Source organism: Anas acuta, chromosome W, assembly GCF_963932015.1.
Source record: "Anas acuta chromosome W, bAnaAcu1.1, whole genome shotgun sequence".
NCBI classification, from domain to species: domain Eukaryota; kingdom Metazoa; phylum Chordata; class Aves; order Anseriformes; family Anatidae; genus Anas; species Anas acuta.
In genome coordinates this window covers 1,864,678-1,883,200 of record NC_089016.1, presented here as the reverse complement: position 1 = coordinate 1,883,200, position 18,523 = coordinate 1,864,678, and the positions used below count along the sequence as shown (strand labels likewise).

The 18,523-nt window shown below is 51.9% G+C and overlaps 2 protein-coding genes and 1 long non-coding RNA gene across 3 annotated transcripts; 2 read left to right on the top strand and 1 right to left on the bottom strand.

The window, feature by feature from the left end:
* Positions 1–637: 637 nt before the first annotated feature.
* Positions 638–17,595, top strand: DPF2 (double PHD fingers 2). The gene is made up of 10 exons (XM_068665741.1): positions 638–669; positions 3,149–3,244; positions 4,318–4,413; positions 5,208–5,259; positions 5,880–6,090; positions 6,174–6,281; positions 8,377–8,540; positions 11,891–11,983; positions 12,932–13,010; positions 15,979–17,595. Exons 1-10 carry the CDS (start codon positions 638–640, stop codon positions 16,122–16,124), a joined length of 1,077 nt encoding a protein of 358 aa, XP_068521842.1. The 3' UTR covers positions 16,125–17,595.
* LOC137847323 (cylicin-2-like) lies at positions 13,706–14,827 on the top strand (the record flags this gene model as incomplete). The annotated part of the gene is made up of 2 exons (XM_068665609.1): positions 13,706–14,446; positions 14,489–14,827. Coding segments are annotated over 2 exons (1,080 nt in total), but the record flags the coding sequence as incomplete, so codon positions are not given.
* A 128-nt stretch (positions 17,596–17,723) lies between the features above and the next one.
* Positions 17,724–18,141, bottom strand: LOC137846998 (uncharacterized). Its single transcript, XR_011090709.1, has 2 exons — positions 18,090–18,141; positions 17,724–17,812 (listed from the first exon to the last, which is right to left on the bottom strand). It is a non-coding gene; the product is annotated as an uncharacterized lncRNA (long non-coding RNA).
* Between the last annotated feature and the right edge of the window lie 382 nt (positions 18,142–18,523).

Here is an 18,523-nt window from a genome sequence, read left to right as displayed (position 1 = left end):
TGGGATTTGATGCCTCCAAATGGGTAAAAAAATGGAGATTTTGGGTCTGGCTTCGTATCCCGGTCTCTCACGGTTTGGGAAACGGGTGCGGTCCCCAACAAACTGTGGAAATAAATTTTAAAAACCAATAAAATCAATATATTTTATTCAAGTGTTCTCTTCCGGGATGACTCTGCGCAGCCCGGTTTTGGGGCAGGATTGAGGAATTTGATGATTTTTAGGGTTCCTTCTCACCCAAACCGTCCTGGATTTTGGGGGTTTTGCCCCTCGCCCCCCCTTTTTGCCCCCCCACCCCCCCCCTTTTGCCCCCTGCCCCCCTTTTGCCCCCACCCCCTCATTTTGCCCCCTGCCCCCCTTTTGCCCCCACCCCCTCATTTTGCCCCCCCCTTTTGCCCCTCCCCCCTCTCCCTTTTGCCCCTCCCCCTCCCCTCCCGCCTCCCTTTTCCCGCCCTTTCGCCCCGCCCCTTTCCCGCCACGCATGCGCAGAACCCAACAGGCGCAGCGAGGGGGGGGGAGCGAGCAGCCCCCGCCCACCGCGCATGCGCCCTTCGCCCCGCCTCCCCTCCCCTCCCCTCCCGGCCGGCCGCGCATGCGCACTGGGCGGCGCGGGCCCCCCCCCCCCGGCGGCGGAGGCAAGATGGCGGCGGTGGTCCAGAACGTGGTGAAGCTGTGAGTGCGCCGCGGCCCCCCCCCGCGCGGGGGGGGCGCAATGGTTCGGTCCGGTCCGGCCCGGCCGCCGGCAGCGGGGCTGCCCCACGGCGGGCGAGTCCAAGTGGGCTCCTGGGGGGGGGGTTGCGCTCCCCCTCTTGGTGCCTATAGGGGAGCCGGGAGGGCCCTGAGGGGGGGATTTTCGCCCTATAAGGCCCTGGGGGGGGTCTGGAGGGCCTGAGGGGGGGGGTGTCCGCCCCCATTGGTCCCTATGGGGGATCCTAGAGGGCTCTAGGGGGGATTTTCCCCCTATAAGGCCGTGGGAGGGGGTCTATAGGGCCCGAGGGGGGGTTGTTCCCCTTGTGGGTCCCTATAGGGGGTCCTATAAGGCCCTGGGAGGGGGCTGTAGGGCCTGAGGGGGAATTACCCCCCCCTGTGGGTCCCTATAGGGGATCCTATAAGGCCCTGGGGGGGGTCTGTAGGGCCTGAGGGGGAATTACCCCCCCCTGTGGGTCCCTATAGGGGATCCTATAAGGCCCTGGGGGGGGGCTGTAGGGCCTGAGGGGGAATTATCCCCCCCTGTGGGTCCCTATAGGGGATCCTAGAGGGTCCTGGGGGGGGGCTGTAGGGCCTGAGGGGGAATTATCCCCCCCTGTGGGTCCCTATAGGGGATCCTATAAGGCCCTGGGGGGGGGCTGTAGGGCCTGAGGGGGAATTACCCCCCCTGTGGGTCCCTATAGGGGGTCCTATAAGGCCCTGGGGGGGGCTGTAGGGCCTGAGGGGAATTACCCCCCCTGTTGGTCCCTATAGGGATCCTAGAGGGCCCTGGGGGGGTATTTTCCCCCTATAAGGCCCTGATGTGTGGTTTATAGGGTCTGGGGGGTGCTGCTCCCCCCTATTCGTCCTTATAGGGGGTCCTAGGGGGCTGTGGGTAGGGATTTTCCCCCTATAAGGCCCTGGGAGGGGGTCTATAGGGCCTGAGGGGGGGTTGTGCCCCCCTTTGGTCCCTATGGAGATCCATAGGGGTCCTAGGGGGAGTTTTTCCCCTATAGGGCCCTGGGAGGGGGTCTGTAGGGCCTGGGGAGGGGGCTCGCACCCCTACCGGTCCCTATAGGGGATCCTAGGGGGGGTGTTTTCATCCTATATGGCCCCAGGAGGGGGTCTATGGGGTCCTGGGGGGGGGCTTTGTCCCTGTATGGGGGCAGCAGCCCCTATATGTCTGCCTGTGTGCCCCTTATAGCGCCCTGCAGAGGGGGAGCCCCCTTGGGCTGCCCTAAAGGGCCCTATAGGGGCAGGGGTCTCCATACATCCCTATATAGGGCCCTGTGCGAGGGGACCTATAGGGCTGGGGCTCCCCTATAGGGCTGGGGACCCTCTCCTCCCCCTATACAGCCCTTGGGGGGACGACCCTATACGTTCCTGGGGTGGTCTGGGTGCTTTCCATAGGGTCTTGGGTTCTTCCTGTAGGTTTTTTTGTGCTATTTCCAGACTTTTTATCATTTTCCCCATTTTTTATGTCGTTTCCCAGGCTTTTTGCCATCCCTCTCCGGCCCCAACGTGAGCCAAACTCTTTTTTTCAAGGGCTTTGTGTTATTGGGGCGGTCGTTTTGGGGGCAAATCAGGCAGAAATGGGAAGCTCGGGAAGGATTCAGCTCCACAAGCCCGGCGTTGGGGCTCCCTCTGCAGCCAAAAGAGGGAAAAAAAAGAGAATTTAGGGACACTGCGTCCCGGGGAGCTTGGGGGGGGGTCTGAAACGCTTCCACCTCCAGCTTTTTGGGGCTAAAACATCAGAAATTGAGCACTGGATGTCCCCTTATGCTCCGGCAAACTGATATTTATTTACTCAAGTGGATATTTAATTACCCAAATCAGTAGTTATTTACCCAAATCCATATTTAATGCATTTCGACCCATTTTGGGGCTCTTTTGGACCCATTTTAGGACTCCTTTTCCACCCTTTGTTCCCACAAAGCTCCTTTTTGACCCATTTTTTCCCCCTCGCACTACTTTTGACCCATTTTTCCCACCCTACACTTCATGTGGGTGTTCCTTTTGACCCATTTTGGGCTCCTTTTCACCCATTTTTCTCAACCACTCTCCTTTTTGACCCATTTTTTTTCCCCACGTCCCATTTTGGGGCTCCTTTTGACCCACTTTCCCCCCACACACTCCGTTTTGACCCATTTTTTTCCCCCACATCCCGTTCTGGGGCTCCTTTCCACCCATTTTGGGGCTCCTTTCCACCCATTTTTCCCCACCACTCTCCTTTTTGTCCCATTTTCCCACCCCACATCCCATTTTGGGGCTCCTTTTCAGCCTTTTTTTGTGCTCCTTTCCACCCATTCCCCCCCCACTCTCCTTTCCACCCATTTTCCCCCGCATCCCCTCCTGTTTCTCCCTTCCCCTCACCCCCCCACTCCCCTATTTGATCCCCTTGCCCTTTTTTCCCCCAGATTTCCTTTTTTTCCCCCAGATTTCCCATTTTCCCTTCTTTTTGCAGCCTGGGGGAGCAGTACTACCGCGACGCCATGGAGCAGTGCCACAGCTACAACGCGCGGCTGTGCGCGGAGCGCAGCGTGCGCCTGCCCTTCCTGGGGCTCCTTTCCACCCATTTTCCCCCACACACTTCTTTTTGACCCAATTTTTCCCCACACATCCCATTCTGGGGCTCCTTTCCACCCATTTTCCCCCCACACGCTCCGTTTTTGACCCATTTTTTTCTTCCACAGCCCATTTTGGGGCTCCTTTTCACCGATTTTGAGGCTCCTTTCCACCCATTTTCCCCCCACACGCTCCGTTTTGACCCATTTTTTTCTTCCAAAGCCCATTTTGGGGCTCATTTTCACCGATTTTGAGGCTCCTTTTAACCCATTTTCCCCCACACACTCCTTTTTGACCCAATTTTTCCCTCACATCCCATTCTGGGGCTCCTTTCTACCCATTTTCCCCCCCCACTCTCCTTTATGACCCATTTTCCCACCCCACATCCCATTTTGGGGCTCCTTTTGACTCATTTTCCCCCACACACTTCTTTTTCACCCAATTTTTCCCCACACATCCCATTCTGGGGCTCCTTTCAACCCACTTTTCCCCACCACTCTCCCTTTTGGCTTGTTTTTTCCACCCTACATCTTATTTTGGGACTCCTTTTTGACCATTTTTTTCCCCGCATCCCATTCTGGGGCTCCTTTCCAACCATTCTCCCCCCCCCACTCTCCTTTTTGACCCATTTTCCCACCCCACATCCATTTTGGGGCTCCTTTCCACCCATTCTGCCCCCCCACTCTCCTTTTTGACCCATTTTCCCCCCCCACATCCCATTCTGGGTCTCCTTTCCACCCATTTTCCCCTACCACTCTCCTTTTGACCCATTTTCCCACCCCACATCCCATTTTGGGGCTCCTTTTGACCCATTCTGGGTCTCCTTTTGACTCATTTTTTCCCCCCACTCTCCTTTTTGACCCAATTTTCCCACCCCACATCCCATTTTGGGGTTCCTTTTCAGCCTTTTTTTGTGCTCCTTTCCACCCATTCCCCCCCCACTCTCCTTTCCACCCATTCCCCCCGCATCCCCTCCTGTTTCTCCCTTCCCCTCACCCCCCCACCCCCCTAGTTGATCCCCTTGCCCTTTTTTCCCCCAGAATTTCCCATTTTCCCTTCTTTTTGCAGCCTGGGGGAGCAGTACTACCGCGACGCCATGGAGCAGTGCCACAGCTACAACGCGCGGCTGTGCGCGGAGCGCAGCGTGCGCCTGCCCTTCCTGGGGCTCCTTCCCACCCATTTTCCCCCACACACTTCTTTTTGACCCAATTTTTCCCCACACATCCCATTCTGGGGCTCCTTTCCACCCATTTTCCCCCCACACGCTCCGTTTTGACCCATTTTTTTCTTCCACAGCCCATTTTGGGGCTCCTTTTCACCGATTTTGAGGCTCCTTTTAACCCATTTTCCCCCTACACACTTCTTTTGACCCCTTTTTCCCACCGCACATCTGATTTTGGGGCTCCTTTTGACTCATTTTTCCCCCACACACTCCTTTTTGACCCATTTTTCCCCACACATCCCATTCTGGGGCTCCTTTTGACCCATTCTGAGGCTCCTTTCCACCCATTTTCCCCTACCACTCTCCTTTTTGACCCAATTTTTCCCACACATCCCATTTTGGGGCTCCTTTCCACCCATTTTTCCCCCAAAACCTCCTTTTTGACCTAATTTTTTTCCCCACATCCCATTTTGGGTCTCCTTTCCACCCATTTTGGGGCCCCTTTTGACCCACTTTCCCCCACCACTCTCCTTTTTGACCCATTTTTCCCCCTGCACATCCCATTTTGGGGCTCCTTTTGACCCGTTTTTCCCCCAAACACTCCTTTTTGACCCATTTTTTCCCCCACATCCCATTTTGAGGCTCCTTTCCACCCATTTTTCCCTACTGCTCTCCTTTTCAACCCATTCCCCCCGCACCCCCTCCTGCTTCTCCCTTCCCCTCACCCCCCCACCCCCCTAGTTGATCCCCGTGCCCTTTTTTCCCCCAGATTTCCCATTTTCCCTTCTTTTTGCAGCCTGGGGGAGCAGTACTACCGCGACGCCATGGAGCAGTGCCACAGCTACAACGCGCGGGCTGTGCGCGGAGCGCAGCGTGCGCCTGCCCTTCCTGGGGCTCCTTTTGACTCATTTTTCCCCCACACACTTCTTTTTGACCCAATTTTTCCCCACACATCCCATTCTGGGGCTCCTTTCCACCCATTTTCCCCCCACACGCTCCGTTTTGACCCATTTTTTTCTTCCACAGCCCATTTTGGGGCTCCTTTTCACCGATTTTGAGGCTCCTTTTAACCCATTTTCCCCCTACACACTTCTTTTTGACCCATTTTTCCCACCGCACATCTGATTTTGGGTCTCCTTTTGACTCATTTTTTCCCCACACACTCCTTTTTGACCCATTTTCCCACCCCACATCCCATTTTGGGTCTCCTTTTGGCCAATTCTGGGTCTCCTTTTCACCCATTTTCCCCCACACACTCCTTTTTGACCCAATTTTTCCCCACACATCCCATTTTGGGGCTCCTTTTGACCTGTTTTTCCCCCAAACACTCCTTTTTGACCCATTTTTTCCCCCACATCCCATTTTGTGCTCCTTTCCACCCATTCCCCCCCCGCTCTCCTTTTCGACCCATTCCCCCGCATCCCCTCCTGTTTCTCCCTTCCCCTCACCCCCCCACCCCCCTATTTGATCCCCTTGCCCTTTTTTCCCCAAATTTCCCATTTTCCCTTCTTTTTGCAGCCTGGGGGAGCAGTACTACCGCGACGCCATGGAGCAGTGCCACAGCTACAACGCGCGGCTGTGCGCGGAGCGCAGCGTGCGCCTGCCCTTCCTGGACTCGCAGACCGGCGTGGCGCAGAGCAACTGCTACATCTGGATGGAGAAACGCCACCGCGGGCCGGGTGCGACCCCAATCCCCCCCAAACCCCCTCCCCGTTTCATCCTAATTAACCTCGTAACCTTAATTATCCCCTCCCGCCCCCAGGTTTGGCCGCCGGGCAGCTCTACTCCTACCCCGCGCGGCGCTGGAGGAAGAAGCGCCGCGCGCACCCCCCCGAGGACCCCCGGCTCTCCTTCCCCTCCATCAAACCGGGTAAAAAACCTTTTTTCTACCATTTTTGGGGTCCCGCTCCCCTCAGCGGCGCGGCTCCTCGCTCCTCCACCCGACCCCGGTGGGGTGCAGGAGGTCCAAAATCAGCCCGGGAAGCCCGGCCCCCGCTTTGCCCCCTTATCTCCCCCCCTTCTGCCCCCATTTTTTCTCTTTTTTCCCCATTTTTCCCCTCTTTTCCCCTATTTTTTCTCCATTTTTCCCCTTTTCCCCTTATTTTTCCCTTATTTTTTTCCCTTTTTCCCCATTTTCCCTCTTACCCCCTATTTTTCCCCTATTTTTTCCCTTTTTCCCCATTTTCCCTCTTACCCCCTATTTTTCCCCCAATTTTTCAAAATTTCCCCATTTTCCCTCTTACCCCTTATTTTTCCCCTATTTTTTCAAAATTTTCCCCTTTTTCCCTCTTACCCCCTATTTTTCCCCCAATTTTTTCAAAATTTTCCCCATTTTCCCTCTTACCCCCTATTTTTCCCCCTATTTTTTCAAATTTTTCCCCATTTTCCCTCTTACCCCCTATTTTTCCCCCAATTTTTCAAAATTTTCCCCGTTTTCCCTCTTACCCCCTATTTTTCCCCCTATTTTTTCAAAATTTTTCCCCATTTTCCCTCTTACCCCCTATTTTTTCCACCATATTTTCCCTTTTTTCCCCCATTTTCCCCCTTCCCTCCATTTTTTTCACCCATTTTTCCCTTTTTTCACCCATTTTTCCCTTTTTTCACCCATTTTTCCCTTTTTTCACCCATTTTTCCCTTTTTTCACCCATTTTTCCCTTTTTTCACCCATTTTTCCCTTTTTTCACCCATTTTCCCCTTTTCTCCCATTTTTCTTTTTTTCCCCATTTTTCCTCTTCCCCCTATATTCCCCCATTTTTCCTCCATTTTCCCCCCATTTTGTCCCTTTCTCCCCCCTATTTTTCCTCCATTTTCCCCCATTTCCCCCTCCCCCCTTTTTTCCCCTTTTCTCCCATTTTGTTCCTTTCTCCCCCTATCTTTCCCGTTTTTTCCCGTTTTTTCCCCTATGCCCCCCTTATTTTTTCCTCGATTTTTTCTCTTTCCTCCCATTTTCCCCTATTTTCCCCCTATTTTGCCTCTTTTTCTCTTATTTTTCCCCTATTTTTTCCCTTTTATTCCCCATTTTCCCATTCTGTTTTCCCCCATTTTTCCCCTTTTCCTTTTATTTTTTCCCATACTTTTTCTCCCTCCCTCCCATTTTTCTCATTTTTTCCCCTTTTTCCCCTTTCCCCCTATTTTTGCCCCCATTTTATCCCTTCCCCCCTCATTTTTCCCCTATTTTTTCCCTTTTTCCCCCTTCCTCTCTATTTTTCCCCCCATTTCTCTCCCCTTCCCCAATTTTCCCCTGTTTTTCCCCCCCTTTTCCACCCATTTTGTCCCTTTCCCCCCCTCTTTTTCCCCCCCTCTTTTTCCCCCCCTCTTTTTCCCCCCCTCTTTTTCCCCCCCTCTTTTTCCCCCCCTCTTTTTCCCCCCCTCTTTTTCCCCCCCTCTTTTTCCCCCCCTCTTTTTCCCCCCCTCTTTTTCCCCCCTCTTTTTCCCCCCCTCTTTTTCCCCCCCTCTTTTTCCCCCCCTCTTTTTCCCCCCCTCTTTTTCCCCCCCTCTTTTTCCCCCCCTCTTTTTCCCCCCCCCTTTTTCCCCCCCCCTTTTTCCCCCCCCCTTTTTCCCCCCCCTTTTTCCCCCCCCTTTTTTCCCCCCCCTTTTTTCCCCCCCCTTTTTTCCCCCCCCTTTTTTCCCCCCCCTTTTTTCCCCCCCCTTTTTTCCCCCCCCTTTTTTCCCCCCCCTTTTTTCCCCCCCCTTTTTCCCCCCCCCTTTTTTCCCCCCCCTTTTTTCCCCCCCCTTTTTTCCCCCCCCTTTTTTCCCCCCCCTTTTTCTTTCCCCTCTTTTTTCCCCCCCCTTTTTCTTTCCCCTCTTTTTTCCCCCCTCTTTTTCTTTCCCCTCTTTTTCTTTCCCCTCTTTTTCTTTCCCCTCTTTTTTCCCCTCTTTTTCCCCCTATTTTTTTCCTTTTTTCCCCATTCCCCCCCCTTATTTCCCCCCTTATTTCCCCCTAATTTCCCCCTCATTTCCCGCAGAGGCGGAGCAGGCCCTGAAGAAGGAGGGGCTGATGTCTCAGGACGGCAGCAGCCTGGAGGCTTTGCTGCGCACCGACCCGCTGGAGAAGCGCGCGCTGCCCGACCCCCGCGGGGACGACGACAGCCTGGGCGAGTTCCCCGTCACCAACAGCCGCGCTCGAAGGGCGGGGGGGGGGGGGCCGGGGGGCGGGGGGGGGCTCCTGGGGAGGCTGCCACCTTAAAAACGGCGATTCCACCCCGAAACGCGGGGTTTCTGCCCCGAAACGCAGGGTTTCGGCCCCAAAACGCCGGGTTTCGGCCCCAAAACGCGGGGTTTCTGCCCCAAAACGCCGCATTTCTGCCCCAAAACGCTGGGTTTCCACCTCGAAACGCAGGGTTTCGGCCCCAAAAGGCTCAGTTTCGGCCCCAAAACGCAGGGTTTCTGCCCTGAAACGCGGGGTTTCTGCCCCGAAACACCGGGTTTCTGCCCCAGAACGCGGGGTTTCTGCCCCAGAACGCGGGGTTTCTGCCCCAAAGCACCGGGTTTCGGCCCCAAAGCGCCAGGTTTCTGGCCCGAAACGCGGGGTTTCGGCCCCAAAACGCGGGGTTTCTGCCCCAAACACCGGGTTCCTGCCCCAAAGCGCGGGGTTTCTGCCCCGAAACGCGGGGTTTCTGCCCCGAAACGCGGGGTTTCTGGCCCAAAACGCTCAGTTTCTGCCCCAAAGCGCGGGGTTTCTGCCCCAGAACGCCGGGTTTCTGCCCCCAAAGCGCCGGGTTTCTGCCCCAAAACGCGGGGTTTCGGCCCCAGAACGCGGGGTTTCGGCCCCAAAACGCCGGGTTTCGGCCTCGAAACGCGGGGTTTCTGCCCCAGAACGCCGGGTTTCAGCCTCGAAACGCGGGGTTTCGGCCCCAAAAGGCCGGGTTTCTGCCCCAAAGCGCGGGGTTTCTGCCCCAAAGCGCGGGGTTTCTGCCCCGAAGCGCGGGGTTTCTGCCCCAAAACACGGGGTTTCTGGCCCAAAACACGGGGTTTCTGCCCCGAAACGCTCAGTTTCGGCCCCAAAAGGCCGGGTTTCTGCCCCAAAAGGCGGGGTTTCTGCCCCAAAGCGCCGGGTTTCGGCCCCAAAACGCCGGGTTTCTGCCCCAGAACGCCGGGTTTCTGCCCCAAAACGCCGGGTTTCGGCCCCAGAACGCGGGGTTTCTGCCCCAAAACGCCGGGTTTCGGCCCCAGAACGCGGGGTTTCGGCCCCAGAACATGGGGTTTCGGCCCCAGAACGCGGGGTTTCTGCTCCAAAGCGCCGGGTTTCTGCCCCGAAACGCGGGGTTCCTGCCCCAAAACGCGGGGTTTGTGCCCCGAAACGCGGGGTTTGTGCCCCGAAACGCGGGGTTTGTGCCCCGAAACGCGGGGTTTGTGCCCCGAAACGCAGGGTTTCTGCCCCGAAACGCAGGGTTTCTGCCCCAAAACGCCAGGTTTCCGCCCCAAAACGCCAGGTTTCCGCCCCAAAACGCCAGGTTTCCGCCCCAAAATGCTGGGTTTCCGCCTCGAAACGCTGGGTTTCGGCCTCGAAACGCAGGGTTTCAGCCCCGAAACGCCGGGTTTCAGCCCCGAAACGCCGGGTTTCTGCCCCAAAGCGCCGGGTTTCTGCCCCGAAACGCGGGGTTTCTGCCCCAGAACGCGGGGTTTCTGCCCCAAAGCGCCGGGTTTCGGCCCCAAAATGCGGGGTTTCCGCCCCAAAACGCTCAGTTTCCACCCCAAAACGCTGGGTTTCCACCTCGAAACGCGGGGTTTCTGCCCCAAAACTCGGGGTTTCTGGCCCAAAACACGGGGTTTCTGGCCCAAAACACGGGGTTTCTGCCCCGAAAAGCTCAGTTTCGGCCCCAAAAGGCCGGGTTTCTGCCCCAAAGCGCGGGGTTTCTGCCCCAAAGCGCGTGGTTTCTGCCCCGAAACGCGGGGTTTCTGCCCCAAAACACGGGGTTTCTGGCCCAAAACACGGGGTTTCTGGCCCAAAACACGGGGTTTCTGCCCCGAAAAGCTCAGTTTCGGCCCCAAAAGGCCGGGTTTCTGCCCCAAAAGGCGGGGTTTCTGCCCCAAAGCGCGGGGTTTCCGCCCCAAAACACGGGGTTTCCGCCCCAAAACGCGGGGTTTCCGCCCCAAAACGCGGGGTTTCCGCCCCAAAGCGCGGGGTTTCCGCCCCAAAACGCGGGGTTTCTGCCCCAAAACGCGGGGTTTCCACCTCGAAACGCGGGGTTTCCGCCCCGAAACGCGGGGTTTCCACCTCAAAACGCGGGGTTTCGGCCCCAAAACGTGGGGTTTCGGCCCCAAAACGCGGGGTTTCTGCCTCGAAACGCGGGGTTTCCACCTCGAAACGCAGGGTTTCTGCCCCAAAACGCGGGGTTTCGGCCCCAAAGCGCCGGGTTTCGTCCCCAAAACGTGGGGTTTCTGCCCCGAAACGCGGGGTTTCTGCCCCAAAACGCGGGGTTTCGGCCCCAAATCGCCGGATTTCTGCCCCGAAACGCGGGGTTTGTGCCCCGAAACGCGGGGTTTGTGCCCCGAAACGCGGGGTTTCTGCCCCAGAACGCGGGGTTTCTGCCCCGAAACGCGGGGTTTCTGCCCCAGAACGCGGGGTTTCTGCCCCAAAACGCGGGGTTTCTGCCCCAAAACGCCGGGTTTCCGCCTCGAAACGCTGGGTTTCGGCCCCAAAATGCGGGGTTTCGGCCCCAAAATGCGGGGTTTCGGCCCCAAAACGCTCAGTTTCGGCCCCAAAACGCTCAGTTTCCGCCCCAAAAGCTCCATTTCCCCATAAAAAAGGTGCCATTCCCCCAAAAAAGCTCCATTTCCATCCCCAAAACACTATTTCCTTCCCCAAAAAGCTCCTTTTCTCCCCCACCCCAAAAGCTCCATTTTCCCCCCCCAAGGAGCTCCTTTCCCCCCCTCATAAAATGTCATTCTCCCCAAAACAGTGTCATTTTACCCCCCAAAATGCCACTTCTCCCCCAAAAGCACCATTTCCCCCAATATTGCTCCATTTATCCCCCAAAAACCACCATTTTCCCCTGAAGTAGTTCCATTTCCCCCCAAAAAAACACAATTTCCCCAAAAACAGCTCTATTTCCCCCTAGAAAAATACCATTTTCCCCAAAAATACCTCAGTTTCCCCCTAAAACCACCGTTTTCCCCCCAGACAGCTCATTTTTCCCCAAAATAGCCCCATATCCCCCCCAAAAGCGCTGTTTCTCCCCACAAAAGGCACTATTTCCCCCCAAAAAAACACTATTTCTCCCCCTAAAAGTGCAATTTCTCCCCCTTCCTCCCCAAAAGGCTCAGGTTCGGACCCAAAAGTCTGTTTCAGCCTCAAAAGGCTCAGTTTCGGTCCCAAAAGCACCATTTCCCCCTAAAAAAGGTGCCATTTACCCCTCCCCCCAAATAACCCCTCCATCCTCCTCCGAATTCGGGATGGGGGGCACCTGACGCTCGCCCCTTTTTTTTTTCTCCCTTTTTTGCCCCCTTTTACCCATTTTGTTTTTTTTTTTCCCCCAGCGCATCCTCGAGCCCGACGATTTCCTCGACGATTTGGACGACGAGGACTACGAGGAGGACACGCCGAAACGGCGAGGGAAGGGGAAAGCCAAGGTGGGGACCCTTTTTTTCCTCCAAATCCCCAATTTTGGGCACTTGGTGGTGCCTCACCTCATCCCGGTGTCTTTTGGATGACCCCGGTTCTGGTTTTCTTCCAAATCCCCAAATTTCGGGCACTTTGCTGCTGCCTAACCTCATCCCAGCGTCTGTGAGAGGTCCCCCACTGCTATTTTTCCTCCAAATCCCCAAATTTTGGGCACTTTGGTGGTGCCTAACCCCATCCTGGCACCTGTCAGAGGACCCCTGGCTTTATTTTTTGTGTAAATCCCCAAATTTTGGGCACTTTGCTGCTGCCTAACCTCATCCCAGCGTCTGTGAGAGGTCCCCCACTGCTATTTTTCCTCCAAATCCCCAAATTTTGGGCACTTCACTGGTGCCTAACCCCATCCTGGTGTCTTCTGGAAGCCCCCGGCGCTGTTTTTCCTCCAAATCCCCAAATTTTGGGCACTTTGCTGCTGCCTAACCCCATCCTGGTGTCTTCTGGAAGCCCCCGGCGCTGTTTTTCCTCCAAATCCCCAAATTTTGGGCACTTTGGTGCTGCCTGAACCCATTCTGGTGTCTTTTGGATGACCCCAGTTCTGTTTTTCCTCCAAATCCCCAAATTTTGGGCACTTTGGTGCTGCCTAACCCCATCCCGGTGTCTTTTGGATGACCCCAGTGCTGTTTTTCTTCCAAATCCCAACATTTTGGGCACTTTCCTGGTGCCTGACTCAGTCATTAAGCCACTAATTGAGCCTGAATTACCCCCCAAAAAAATAATTACCCTAATTTTTAACGAGGGGAGCTCTCGGGGTCTTCCCACCCCAAAAGGGGAAGAGCCCAGGACCCGAAGCGATCCCGCAGCCGTTTCGCTCCATCCCCGCTAAGCGGCGGCGGCGAGCCTCCGGGCTGTGATTTCACTCCATTTTTTTGCCTTTTTCCCCAAAAAAAATTAAAAAAAAGGGCAAAGGCGTCGGAGGGGCTCGCAAGAAGCTGGACGCGGCGATTTTGGAAGATCGGGACAAACCCTACGCTTGTGACAGTGAGTACCCCACTTGATTTGGGGATAAAGTGTGGCTTGAACACTCGTTGCTTTTATTTTTTGGTCAAAAAAGGGAGATTTTAGGCACCTGGGGAGGGAGGAGGGCGCTTGTGGACCCCTGTAGGATGCAGGGGCAGGGCGAAAGGTCCCCAAAAAGGACAGGGGGTCCTTGAAAAAGGGATGAAGGGTCCCCAAAAAGGGACAAAGGGTCCTCTGGAAAGGAGGCAAGGTCCCCAAAAAGGGACAAAAGGTCCCGAAAAAAGGGCAAAAGGTCCCGAAAAAAGGACAAAAGGTCCCCACGAAAGGAAAAAGGTCCCAAAATAGGGGACAGAGTGTCCCGAAAAAAGGACGAAAGGTCCCGAAAAAAGGATGAAAGGTCCCAAAAAAGGGCAAAGGGTCCCCACGAAAGGAAAAAGGTCCCAAAAAAAAGGACGAAAGGTCCCGAAAAAAGGACGAAAGGTCCCGAAAAAGGGCAAAGGGTCCCCACGAAAGGACGAAAGGTCCCAAAAAAAGGACGAAAGGTCCCAAAAAAGGGCAAAGGGTCCCCACGAAAGGAAAAAGGTCCCAAAAAAAAGGACGAAAGGTCCCAAAAACAGGACGAAAGGTCCCGAAAAAAGGACGAAAGGTCCCAAAAACAGGACGAAAGGTCCCGAAAAAAGGACGAAAGGTCCCAAAAACAGGACGAAAGGTCCTGAAAAAAGGATGAAAGGTCCCAAAAAAGGGCAAAGGGTCCCCATGAAAGGAAAAAGGTCCCAAAAAAAAGGACGAAAGGTCCCGAAAAAAGGACGAAAGGTCCCGAAAAAGGGCAAAGGGTCCCCACGAAAGGAAAAAGGTCCCAAAAAAGGGGACAGAGTGTCCCGAAAACAGGACGAAAGGTCCCAAAAAAGGGCAAAGGGTCCCCACGAAAGGAAAAAGGTCCCAAAAAAAAGGACGAAAGGTCCCAAAAAAAGGACGAAAGGTCCCGAAAAAGGGCAAAGGGTCCCCACGAAAGGAAAAAGGTCCCAAAAAAGGGGACAGAGTGTCCCGAAAAAAGGACGAAAGGTCCCGAAAAAAGGACGAAAGGTCCCAAAAAAGGACGAAAGGTCCCAAAAAAGGACAAAAGGTCCCGAAAAAGGGCAAAGGGTCCCCACGAAAGGAAAAAGGTCCCAAAAAAAAGGACGAAAGGTCCCAAAAAAAAGGACGAAAGGTCCCAAAAACAGGACAAAAGGTCCCGAAAAAAGGACGAAAGGTCCCAAAAACAGGACGAAAGGTCCCCAAAAGAGGACGAAAGGTCCCAAAAACAGGACGAAAGGTCCCAAAAAAAGGACGAAAGGTCCCAAAAAAAAGGACGAAAGGTCCCAAAAAAGGACATAAGGTTCCGAAAAAAGGACGAAAGGTCCCGAAAAAAGGACGAAAGGTCCCAAAAAAGGGCAAAGGGTCCCCACGAAAGGAAAAAGGTCCCAAAAAAAAGGACGAAAGGTCCCAAAACTGGACGAAAGGTCCCAAAAAAGGGGACAGAGTGTCCCGAAAAAAGGACGAAAGGTCCCGAAAAAAGGACGAAAGGTCCCGAAAAAAGGACGAAAGGTCCCGAAAAAGGGCAAAGGGTCCCCACGAAAGGACAAAAGGTCCCGAAAAAAGGACGAAAGGTCCCGAAAAAAGGACGAAAGGTCCCAAAAACAGGACAAAAGGTCCCAAAAACAGGACGAAAGGTCCCAAAAAAGGACGAAAGGTCCCGAAAAAAGGACGAAAGGTCCCAAAAAAGGACGAAAGGTCCCCAAAAAAGGACGAAAGGTCCCAAAAAAGGACGAAAGGTCCCAAAAAAGGACGAAAGGTCCTGAAAAAAGGACGAAAGGTCCTGAAAAAAGGACGAGGGGTCCCAAAAAAAGGACGAAAGTTCCCAAAAAAGGGCAAAGGGTCCCCACAAAAGGAAAAAGGTCCCAAAAAAAAGGACGAAAGGTCCCAAAAAAAGGACGAAAGGTCCTGAAAAAAGGACAAAAGGTCCCAAAAAAGGGCAAAGGGTCCCCACAAAAGGAAAAAGGTCCCAAAAAAAGGATGAAAGGTCCTGAAAAAAGGACGAAAGGTCCCAAAAACAGGACGAAAGGTCCCAAAAACAGGACGAAAGGTCCCGAAAAAAGGACGAAAGGTCCCGAAAAAAGGACGAAAGGTCCCAAAACAGGACGAAAGGTCCCAAAAAAAGGACGAAAGGTCCCAAAACAGGACGAAAGGTCCTGAAAAAAGGATGAAAGGTCCCAAAAAAGGACGAAAGGTCCCGAAAAAAGGACGAAAGGTCCTGAAAAAAGGACGAAAGGTCCCAAAAAAGGACGAAAGGTCCCGTAAAAAGGACGAAAGGTCCCAAAAAAGGACGAAAGGTCCTGAAAAAAAGGACGAAAGGTCCCAAAAAAAGGACGAAAGGTCCCAAAAAACAGGACGAAAGGTCCCAAAAACAGGACGAAAGGTCCCCAAAAACAGGACGAAAGGTCCCCAAAAAAAGGACGAAAGGTCCCGAAAAAAGGACGAAAGGTCCCAAAAAAGGGCAAAGGGTCCCAAAAAAAGGACGAAAGGTCCCCAAAAAAGGACGAAAGGTCCCGAAAAAAGGACAAAAGGTCCCGAAAAAGGGCAAAGGGTCCCGAAAAAAGGACGAAAGGTCCCGAAAAAAGGACGAAAGGTCCCAAAAAAAGGACGAAAGGTCCCCAAAACAGGACGAAAGGTCCCAAAAAAGGACGAAAGGTCCCAAAAAAAGGCCGAGGGGTCTCCTAAAAGGATTCAAGCTCCCAAAAACGGGCCAGGAGCTCCCCAAAAACCAACCAAACTTCCCCAGAGCAGCCTGCAATTCGGCTTCCCCTTCCTCTCTTCTTCCTCCTGTCCTGCGCAAGCTTCCGCCCCCCCGAAACCCCCTTTTCTCCCCTTTTTCCCCTCGTTTTTCCCCCCCCCCTGTCGCTTGGCACGGGTGCGTGCGTGCGTTTCTCACCTCTCTCTTTCTGTGTTTCAGACAGTTACAAACAAAAGCATTCCCTGAAACCTCCCGACCGAGGTAGTCCGCTCTCTGTCTGCTTTATTTTCGACTTCCTGGTGATTTTCACCCTTTCCTGCCTCTCTTCCTCCCCAAAACCTTCATTTTTGGTTCCTTTTTGGTGATTTTCCCTCTTTATTCCACTCCCTCCTGCCTCTCTCCTCCCAAAACCTTCATTTTTGGTTCCTTTTCTGGTTATTTTCCCTATTTATTTCATTCTCTCCCCCCAAAAGTTCATTTTTTGGTTCATTTTCTGATAATTTTCCCTATTTATTTCATTCTCTCCCCCCAAAAGTTCATTTTTTGGTTCATTTTCTGATTGTTTTCCCTATTTATTTCATTCTCTCCTCCCAAAACCTTCGTTTTTGGTTCCTTTTATCATTACTTTCACTATTTTCCTCCCCAAAACCTTCATTTTTTGTTCCTTTTCGGTGATTTTCCCTCTTTATTCCACTCCCTCCTGCCTCTCTCCGCCCCAAAACCTTCATTTTTGGTTCCTTTTTGGGTTATTTTCACCGTTTATCCGATTCCCTCCTGTGATTATTTTCACTATTTATTTTCTCCTCCCAAAACCTTCGTTTTTGGTTCATTTTCTGGTTATTTTCCCTATTTATTTCATTCTCTCCCCCCAAAAGTTCATTTTTTGGTTCATTTTCTGATTATTTTCCCTATTTATTTCATTCTCTCCTCCCAAAACCTTCATTTTTGGTTCCTTTTCTGGTTATTTTCCCTATTTATTTCATTCTCTCCTCCCAAAACCTTCATTTTTGGTTCCTTTTCTGGTTATTTTCACTGTTTTTTTCATTCCCTCCTGCCTTTCTCCTCCCCAAAACCTTCGTTTTTGGTTCCTTTTATCATTACTTTCACTATTTTCCTCCCCAAAACCTTCATTTTTGGTTCCTTTTTGGTGATTTTCCCTCTTTATTCCACTCCCTCCTTCCTCTCTCCGCCCCAAAACCTTCATTTTTGGTTCCTTTTTGGGTTATTTTCACCATTTATCCGATTCCCTCCTGTGATTCTTTTCCCTATTTATTTTCTCCTCCCCCAAAAGTTCATTTTTTGGTTCCTTTTCTGATTATTTTCCCTATTTATTTCATTCTCTCCTCCCAAAACCTTCATTTTTGGTTCATTTTCTGATAATTTTCCCTATTTATTTCATTCTCTCCTCCCAAAACCTTCATTTTTGGTTCATTTTCTGATAATTTTCCCTATTTATTTCATTCTCTCCCCCAGAAGTTCATTTTTTGGTTCCTTTTCTGATTATTTTCCCTATTTATTTCATTCTCTCCTCCCAAAACCTTCATTTTTGGTTCCTTTTCTGGTTATTTTCACTTTTTTTCATTCCCTCCTGCCTTTCTCCTCCCCAAAACCTTCGTTTTTGGTTCCTTTTCTGATTATTTTCCCTATTTATTTCATTCTCTCCCCCAAAAGTTCATTTTTTGGTTCATTTTCTGATTGTTTTCCCTATTTATTTCATTCTCTCCCCCCAAAAGTTCATTTTTTGGTTCATTTTCTGGTTATTTTCCCTATTTATTTCATTCTCTCCCCCAAAAGTTCATTTTTTGGTTCCTTTTCTGATAATTTTCCCTATTTATTTCATTCTCTCCTCCGAAAACCTTCATTTTTGGTTCCTTTTCTGGTTATTTTCACTTTTTTTCATTCCCTCCAGCCTTTCTCCTCCCCAAAACCTTCGTTTTTGGTTCCTTTTCTCATTACTTTCACTATTTCCCTCCCCAAAACCTTCATTTTTGGTTCCTTTTTGGTGATTTTCCCTCTTTATTCCACTCCCTCCTGCCTCTCTCCTCCCCAAAACCTTCATTTTTGGTTCCTTTTTGGGTTATTTTCACCATTTATCCGATTCCCTCCTGTGATTCTTTTCCCTATTTATTTTCTCCTCCCCCAAAAGTTCATTTTTTGGTTCATTTTCTGATTGTTTTCCCTATTTATTTCATTCTCTCCTCCCAAAACCTTCATTTTTGGTTCATTTTCTGATTATTTTCCCTATTTATTTCATTCTCTCCCCCAAAAGTTCATTTTTGGTTCATTTTCTGATAATTTTTCCTATTTATTTCATTCTCTCCTCCCAAAACCTTCATTTTTTGGTTCCTTTTCGGGTTATTTTCACTGTTTTTTTCTTTCCTCCCCAAAGCGTCTGTTTTTGGTTCCTTTTTGATGATTTTCCCTCTTTATTCCACTCCCTCCTGCCTCTCTCCTCCCCAAAACCTTCATTTTTTGTTCCTTTTTGGTGATTTTCCCTATTTATTTCACTCCCTCCTGCCTCTCTCCGCCCCAAAACCTTCATTTTTGGTTCCTTTTCTGGTTATTTTCCCAATTTATTTCATTCTCTCCCCCCAAAAGTTCATTTTTTGGTTCACTTTCTGATAATTTTCCCTATTTATTTCATTCTCTCCTCCCAAAACCTTCATTTTTGGTTCCTTTTCTGATTGTTTTCCCTATTTATTTCATTCTGTCCTCCCAAAACCTTCATTTTTGGTTCCTTTTATCATTACTTTCACTATTTTTC